At 39.4% G+C, this 9,519-nt stretch overlaps 1 protein-coding gene across 1 annotated transcript in view; it reads right to left on the bottom strand.

Annotated features, from left to right (window-relative positions):
* IL1RAPL1 (interleukin 1 receptor accessory protein like 1) overlaps positions 1-9,519 on the bottom strand; it is a 581,999-nt gene that overhangs the window by 270,018 nt on the left and 302,462 nt on the right. The window contains exon 3 of the mRNA XM_044442750.1: positions 160-346. Within this exon, the coding sequence (XP_044298685.1) occupies positions 160-346 (187 nt within the window). The remainder of the gene's footprint in view (positions 1-159; positions 347-9,519) is intronic.

Below are 9,519 nucleotides of genomic sequence, written 5' to 3'. Positions count from 1 at the left end.
ATGTTCCCTTTCTCTGTTATCCCATTCCTTAATACAGTTTCCTAAATCTCACCAAGCTGTATATAATGTTCAAGTAAAAGTTACAGTTTACTGAAAATGCATCAGAACATGACACATAATACTTTGTTGGGGGAAACCAAATCTTTTCATATTTCTTACCTTATACCACAGGATTTCAGGCTCTCTATATGGTATTAAAAAATCCTGTATGTCAGGGCATGAGATTTCCTTGCTTTTGCTAAGTTCAGCTTTTTCAAAATATTTCATCTTTGAATTGTAGCAGAGGCCAGTGTCATTTTCACCCACTGTCAGCGAAATTGATACTTTCATACAGTAAGTAGAGTTTCTGCAATACAACAAATATAAATAATAGTCTCGTGAAATATTGAACAAACATCCCTCTCCCAATGTAATAATGTTGCTGGAATTGTTATAAGAATATTCTTAAAACAAGGAAGTAGATCTATATCTTCATTAGGATTTAGCAGCAGCTCTTGTTCAGTCACTAAAAACTGTTATTTTTAATCTTACATTATAAACTAGTAGGACTTCTTTCATATATTTTGAATAGGAGAACAGCTTCCTGCAGAGTCAAAGTCAGTGCTAAAGGGCTGCATGCATTAAACAGCAAACCCCATAACTGTCCTGCTGTCAAACACTATTCTAGTGTCTTCCTGGACTGAATAGCTTTGTTCAGAAAAAAGCAACCCATCTCCAAAAAGGTACCTGAAGCATCATACCATGAAGTTGAATGCTAAAATCATCAGATTTTAACGGGGGTTTTTTTTTTAGAAGTGTAACAATAAATGAAAACAATTTTTCTATAGCATTTAACTCAAAGCAGTCAAGAGCTTTTGGGTACTTTGAGTGCAAATTAGCTGAAATAATTTGTTTATTCCATTTCTGTACTGTCCAAAAGCCGAAGCTCCCTGGGCAGTTTGCAAATCAACACCACCTTGCTGTTTGCTGTACAGTAGGACCTCATGTATATTTATTCTGAAGAAAGTTTCACAAAGTTCAGCTGGGCTTCCTCCCAAGTCAGAATGCACAGGATTTCAGCCTGGGGCGCCATAGCTGGCAAAATCAAACTGTTATTATAAGCACTCTGTCATGAGCTTTTATTCTCTGAATGTTCACAACAAAAGCAACAAAATACTAGGAAAGTTAATCTTGCTTCTTACCATTCTCTTGTGCTGTAGCTTTAAAGACAGAAAACGCACTCTGGTTTTTGGGAATTGTTTCAATTTTGGTTTCTGTGTGAGTGGATCAACAGCATGTTAAGGTTGATCACCCACTACAAGTGCAATGTGACAGCAGAAGATTTCCCCCCTGCTTTTCTGTAAACACCTTTTGATAGTCTGACTATTAAACTATCTCTAGTAGTGAATGCATATAAAATATTTTTACTTGCTCTCTCAAATACCATAACATGATATAGTTTGGGATTTATATCTACTCAGTATACACCCATTTATAATGGGAATAACCCTAAGACTTCAACAGAAAGCATGTTTCTGTTCTACAGGTTGTGATTTGAATGGTGAAGGAAAGAGCAGGAGAGCTTCATCTGCAGAAAAAGTATCTCACTTGAAAATAAACTTTAATATGATTATGAATATTTTCACTAATCCAGTCAGTCTGCCTGGGTGTGTAATGCCCCCCTTGCCCACCAGCCTCTTTGTCTTCAGCCTGTCAGCACCAGGATATAAGCAGCAGGTATGATGGAACACCAGGGCCTGGAGTGATGGAAGTGGAAGAGGAGGGGGAAAGGCTTATGCAGGCAAGGGTTAGTCACTAGGCAAGACATAATAGTGCCAGAGGTGAAAGCAGAGTTAGGAGCAAGCAAGGGTCAAGTGAAAGCAAAGTTAGGAGCCAACAGAGCCTGGCAGAAACACCCCAGAGGCAAAAGTGGAGTGAGGAACCGAGAGTTGAGGCAAGAGTGAAGACAATTCAAGAGTAGCTGCAGAAGCCAAGAAGGGACCATAAAATGACCAGCACAAATGGCCATATTTTTTAGCAAAGCTGAGTAGTACTGGGAAGCCTTTAACAGGTCTTCCTGTTACTTCCTGCTGGTCTGCATGATTTGTCTGGTCCTAATCCTTCAAGCACCTGCAAGTCTGTCTGTTATCCTGCAAGCGCTTGCAAGATAAACCAGTCTGGCATGATGTTTCAGGTTCTTCTCCCTCTAAGGTCATTTACATGTGTATCCATTTGCCAGTTCAGGTTGTTGTGCATTTTATACATAAAAATGTGACGGAAGAAGGAATCATTAGAAGTAAAACTTGATTAGAGATCACACTCTCACTCCTGAAAGCACAATTGCCTAAAATCCCAGATGTGCAGCTGTCATATTACATGGGTCAAGGCATTTATCTATTATTAAGTCTTTGCAGAATTAAACAGCAAGGCATATGAGGAAACATTTATTTCTATGCAACGGATGATCCATCCTGGTCAGAGTTAGCAGCTACATTTCATTATATGCTGCTCTAACAAAAGGTTAGAAAACGGTATAGCTCACTGAGATATCCTTGCATTGACAAGGGCTTGATATTTATCCCTATCATCTCCAATTAAAAGAATGTCTGAGTGCAGCTGGAAAGGATGTTTCATAATGACCTTGGAAAGTAGCAACCAGTCAAGTATACAGAACTTAAACAGATGGATTATAGGAGTGTCTAATTATCAGAAGACTTGCTGTATCTAAATTCCAAGACTAGGTTATTAGAAATGTTCTAGAAACTGCACATTCATGCAAATGAATGTTTTGGACATCCTATGATTCTTGTCTTCCAAACTGTAGGCTTCACAAGAAACAAAAATGTAAGAGTGGATCATTGACTTTGGGATGGGGTTTTGCTTTTATCCTCTACTGAAAAATCATCTTCTTATCCTCATTCACTTTTTAAGTATCTTCTAAATGCCATAGAAAACAGAATTGTATTTACATCACTTGACATAAACATGAAGAGCTTATTTAGTTTTGATGTCTGTCTGTCTTGTACAATTTTGCTAATGACTGATGAGATCCATAAAAGAACAATACCACATCTACATCCAAATGTCTTAAACTGCTACTGCACATACATTGTATTCTAATATGTTAAAGCCACTATAATGCTACAAATATTATTCAGGTCACATAGTTCTGATATCTGAAATAGATGCTGAGGTACATATTTTAGTTTTCAGCATTTTATTAAGCATTAAACTGCTGTGTAGAGGTAAGAGACAGATTATGACATTTTCAGGACAATGCTGTTTGTCCATATTGTGGTAACTGCTTTGTGGAAGTTTAACTTTCTTTCAGAAACAATCAGTGCATGTTCCTTTTAAAGGGCAAACAGTGCTGAAGTTACATTCTAAAATGGAATATGAACCCTACACAATGACAGACTACCAGAGGCAATTTCCCTTCAGCTGGTATAACTCAATGGTGGGTGGGAGAACATCATAAATGTTGTTCCTGACAACTAATTCAAACAAAATAATTCATATAGTGCAAAGATAAAGCACTTTCATTATCATTTCAGCACATTAAATGCTTAATATTACCCAAACAGAAAAATAATGTTGTGTCAATTTACACATTCTGATGTAGACACAGTAAGTGTGTATGCTTGAACCACTGACACACTGTGTGTACAATATGCTTGATTTCAAGAACCTAAACTTCCAGCCCTCAGTGCAAAGACAGACAGACAGACAGGTGACCAGCATATAAGCAGCAGAAACCACACATTTTGGAACATCCAAAGCACTTCATTTTCTGTTCCAAGTTTCTCCACTTGGACTCATTTTTAAATGACCAGGACTTAAGCCTGTTACTTACACTTCATAAGGCAGTGCATGTATCCATATAATACACTACATTTCCATTAATTTACATTGAGAATTGGACAGGAAGATGTGTCATTATTTTTGCTAAACCTCTTGCTAGAATGTTACTTTTCTGAGGTGTGGCTGGAAGGCACAGTTATGTCGTGGTTCTGGCCCTTTTTGAAGAGTCTTTCTCGAAAATTAGTCCTGTGGAATTCCTGTTTGATGCAGTAAATTTGATGCCCTTTAGTGATCCATCCTATCTCCTATCCCACTTCGTATGTATATTAATCCACTGGGAAAGATTGCCCAGAGTTTTGGGGTTCCCTGCCACAAGTATGCTAATGGCATCCAATTCTGCCTCACTTTTCTAACCAAATCCCAGGAAGCTGTTCTAGTGCTAAATGTATGTCTGATGTTGGTTTAGACCAGATGAGGGCAAACATACAGAAACTTAATCCAGACATGACATAAGTGTTTCCAGTTAGTAAAAAGGCAAAGCATAGGTATGCAATTAGAACTGGTTGGAGTATGCTGCCCCTGAAGACTTGGGCTGAAATTTGAATGTATTTCAGGAGTTGAACTGGGATATCCAGGTTTTGGTAGTGGCCAGGAGTGCTCTAACTGTACCCATTCCTAGAGAAATCTGATCTGGCCATGGGCACGCTTGCCTTAATTATTTGTCTTCACTACATGAAGGCAGATAGGACACCCACAAAAACTGTCAGAAAATTCAACTAGAACAGAATGCTGGGATGTTGAACAGGGCTGGTTACAGAAAGCATGCAGTTCCTTTGTTTCAATAGCTTCAATGGCTACCAGTCTGTTTCCAGGAAGATTTCGAAGTCCTGGTTATGACATCCAAATGACTTATGACATTCAAATGGCTTGAAACTGGACTACTTGAAAGAGTGCCTTCTATTTCTAAACATCTTCTGGAGAGGTCCTTTTTCAAGATCTCCACCTTCAGAATCACATTTGCAGACAACATGAAAGAGGGCCTTCTTGGTGGCTGCTCACTAGCTTTGCAATTTCCTGCCAAGGGAGCCTAGGTTTGCTCTCTCTCTTCTTCTATTTTATGCAAGGGAGATGAATTTTAAAATCCCTCAGGGCTGGCCACTTTCGATCTGTAAACATGCAGGCATTTACAGTATATGTAAATATGACAACTTGTTGTTAACATGTGAAACATGTTCTGCAGAAATTCATTTCATAAGAAATTTGTTCCTCTCTAAGGTGTCTTAAGTCTCTTCATTTTTTTGTTGCACAACAGTGGTGACTGTAGGGCCTGTGTCAGCGGAAGCACCTTCCAACTGAGCAATGGAATCTTTGGATTTAGGCATATAAACCTGCCACCAGTTTAAATGGGTCATGTCCACATCATGCCTAATGCAACAAAAGATTTCTGGAGGGAAGAGTAAAAGATACATGCATTATTCTTCCCACTATTTGGCTCAGTTTTGTGAGTAGCATGGTTACAACATGTAGGGTTTAATAAATTAAGAATCATTATGAGCAATTTTCCTCCTGCTAATTGGAGGGTCTAATTCAAGTGGTTTAAATCCAAATGGAATTTCCCTGTGGGGCTTTCTTTGTGTACCACAAAATTGGTACAAACCTCACAGTCAGTGCCCTTTTCAATATTTTGCCATTACTAATATAGCAGAGGCTCAACCAGCCTATTAGCTTCCCATGTTTATAAATTGAAGTGAGAGCAATTAGTCTGGATGAACTTTAATTCATTAACAGTACAGACGGATAATGAAGACAAGTGTTTCAAAATGCTGTCCATAATGCTACAGTGTACCAATGCCTACCATTAACTGGGTTTACTTTTGTGGATGAAAAAATACATGGAAAATGTACTGACTGAAAGCTTACAAATAACAGATGATCTCAGCAGTGGGGAGAGGGGACAGAGACAAAATAAAGATGATCTAGTCTTAGTACTGAGCATACTTGTACTACATTTGGAGTGCTTTCAGACAAGGCTTTTATGGCATCATCACCCTGTCTCTCTCACAGAATTTTACAGGAGATCCATATGACAATATCTTCAACGTGCAGTGCCCCTCCACCCCCATGCTTCCAATTGCTTCTGTCTTTTATTCTTATGGTAGAAAATCTAAAGACTAAAAAGATGGAATGGCTGCACAATGCCTTCTGACAAGTAATGCTAGGAGCCTTTAATCTGGAAGCACCTGAGGTCCAATATGGTTTTCAACAGTCATATATCGCACACTGACTGAAACAGCTGCAAAATTCTTACTGTTGCTTGTCTCACTGAAAGTATACCCAGAGTGTCTCTGGGTATACATTTCTACAGATATACATACGTTTCTTCTTCACCATCTGAATTATTGCATCTCTGTACTGCTGACAGAAGTTTGACCTATTTAAATAAAATTACTAATTATGAAGATACTACGATGACGCAGGTTGTGTTTTGGGTTCTGGAAAAGAGCTTCTCAGTTGTGGTACCCACATTTATAGGTCTGCCCCCACCCCAAAAAGGTTTACCTAGCAATCTTTTCTTTTCTTTTTCACATTGAAGCACCAAGGGAAAACCTGTTCATTTCTCTAGTTTTCTAATTGCTGTCAGTTCAACTTCTTGTTTTACATATATTGTTCTTGTGGTATCATTACAATAATCCAGTCCTCTATTATAATCTGATCACTTACATTAGTGCAAAAGAGAGACAAGTAACCTATATCAAGAATATTAGACGCTTTAATTTTCTTGCAGGTTTTTTTTTCCTTCTCTGATACATTTCCTTGCCTTCAGTATATAAATCAGGGGTTAAGCTGAGTAAAGCAAGAGTGAGTCAAAGTGTGTGTGTGTGTGTGTGTGTGTGTGTGTGTGTGTGTGTAAAGCTCTTGGGCTGTTTCTGTGCAGCAAATTGAATTCAGTTGTAATATGCATGGGATTTATTTGACTTCCTTCATTTAATGATAAATTAAATCAAAATACACACATAGCCCAACCAACTGCCCAGCACAATAAAAGACTTCCATTAAGACCATGCTCACAAAAACACATAAAAATACTACAAGGTATTTGTTTTAATTAGCTTAGGCAAATTAATCACACCAGGAAGTAGTGATCTGGTTTATTGCATGCTTCAGTTCTCAGAAGCAGTAATTTTAAAATTATATCTCATTCTAATAGAATGAGTACACTTTATGATCTTGAATTGCCATGTCTTTTCCGCATCTTCTGAAGATGTTATGCTTAAATATCTGTCATAGTACAGTTGTTCATATTCAAATGATGCCTATGGAACTGATTTACAGTTCTTTGTTTAAGGTGGTCAGGAATTCCATTTGCTTTTTGTGTAGTTTGCAACTTATAATCTCCCATATAGGAAGATAAATTATTCTAGCCAGACAATGATTGGCTAAAAGGAATACCTTTATGACTGCTAGGGCCTTGAGAATACATCCAGTGGGTTTACTATTGCCCAGGATTTTTTGCCTTTCTAATGGACTCCAAAAACCTATGCGGACCTTGCCTTATTGGAAGACCTGTGTTTATGTTTTGTCATTTTTTACCTTGGAATATTGTTTTCAAGCATGACTCTGGTTCTTCTGCATCTTTCATTCCCCTTTCTCACTAAACATACTGCCACTTAGAGTTGTTGTCTGAATACGTTGTTTAAAATTGTCTCCAGACTAATTCCAGAGTCTTCCTCTGGTGCTCTTGCCTAAGGTTTCAAGCCTAGGTTTTAGAAATAGAGGGTATTTAATCTCCCCCACACCAGTATTTCAAAAGACTCACAGGGCTTGTAAGGTCTTATAGTTCCCTGGTGTAGCTGGCAAGGATGTAAGGGGTGGTGGTAACCTAGCTTTATGTGTTTGTGCTCAATCTGTACAAAGATGTATCTGCTGCATTACTAAATATTAGGGTACCCACTTTTTTCCTTTTACAAAGCAGGTTGCCATTGATTGACTTGATTCAATTGAGGAAAAAAGATAGAACAAAATTCTATTCATACCTAGGGGGAAAGAAAGAATATTGCCAATTTCTGTCCCTTTGGAAAAGAAAGAGTAGCTTATAGCCATTTTATTTCTGAACACAGAAGGGGGAGCTGTGTGCATAAATGGGATTTCAGCCAACTTGATATGAAAGGTGACAGTCCAAAATGGTGCTGTCTTGAAAGAGTTAACCTCTCCTTGTCCATCTTAATTCTAGTACTGCAGTCATTATCCTTTACTCAAGCCTATCCTGTTCAAGGATAGGCTAGACATGCACATGTCGTGAGTGAAGCCAGCTAGAGCCGGGGATCAGACAAATAGCCCGAGATACCTCTTCTGTTTCTATGTTTCTATGTTGCTCCCATGCCCCATACACCCTCCTTCTTTTTTCATGATCGAATGAACAGACATTGTGTAAAGGTTTCCAGGACCTGCTTTCCACAAGAGTAAAGACTCCACTCATAGGAGGTTCTGCTTGGGTTTGGAGGATCCCCTTGACCCCATGCCATAGCTCACCCCATTTACCAGGCTTTTCTGATTCTCGGTGTGGGAGTTCAGGGAACCAAGATTCAATTTGGATGCCAGGAAGTACTTCTTGACAGTTAGGACCCTGAAGCTATGGAATAGGCTTTCCCAGGAGGTGGTTGAGGCCCCATCGGTGAGAGTCTTCAAGGAGAGGCTAGACATGCACATGGTAGGCATGTTGTGAGCCGAGCCGGCTGGAGCCGGGGGTCAGACTAGATGGCCCCGGAGACCCCTTCTGACTCGCTTTGTTTCTATGTTTCTATTTTCACAGACATTCATGAAAAGGAAAGGTGGGGGAAAATTATTTCAATCACATTTGATCCAGTGTAAACTTTGATTCAACAAGCATTTTAAGGATGTAAAGGTATCTCTGTCAGCCACTGCAGCATGAACCAGTTGGTAGCTCTGGGAGACAGGGAAGGGTTATCCCATAACCTTAAGGGGTAAAATGCTAGAAAAAGCTGAGCTGGCACTGCAGGAAACTGGTGCCCAAGGTTATGGAAGACAAAGGTCAGTTCTTCTTATGCGTAAAAGAAGAGATACTGTAAATTATGCCCCAGGAACACAGGAGATAGCTGCAATGAGGCGCAAATGATCTACACCTGGAGTCAATAATTGTCCATCACCTCATGGGTCACCTGACCCAGGCTGGGGAGAGGAAAGGCGCAGGGTTTCTCTTTTAGGACTGGTTCCTATTTTGCTTCCATACTCCGTGCTGAAGAATGGTGTGCTACCCTGAGCTGTCTATGCCTGATGCCAGCTGTGCATTTGAGTGTATAACTGAGGCTAGGCTGAGCTTTGTTATTTTATGCCCAAGTGGGCCAACAAGGCCTAGGAGTTGGGGGATCCTGGTTGGGTCTAAAGTTGCTGTTGCAGCTCTCCAAACTGCCCTTCCCTTTCTCCTTTTATATCTTTATTTTCTCTTTTATTTTCTCTCTTTTAATAAAGCTCTTTCCCCCCATCACTTGGGTTTGTCATGTGTGGAATCCAGTGCCTAGTCCAGACCAGAGAGATTCTGAGCCCAGAATTTTAGGCACCCTAAAATTCAAGAAACAAATGTACAGGCTGATGCCCTCTCTATTTTCAAAAACAAAGCCTGAAATTTAAACCACAGTGATAACCAAAAAGTAGCTCTGGATTAAGTACCAAGGCTTATGGGAAAGGAAGCACACACAAGACCTGTGATAGGTGTTAAGTTTA

Source organism: Varanus komodoensis, unplaced genomic scaffold (genome assembly GCF_004798865.1).
Source record: "Varanus komodoensis strain SLA01 unplaced genomic scaffold, ASM479886v1 scaffold4, whole genome shotgun sequence".
Lineage (NCBI taxonomy): Eukaryota > Metazoa > Chordata > Lepidosauria > Squamata > Varanidae > Varanus > Varanus komodoensis.
Note: the sequence above shows the minus strand (reverse complement) of the source record. Positions and strands in the feature narration are given on the sequence as shown.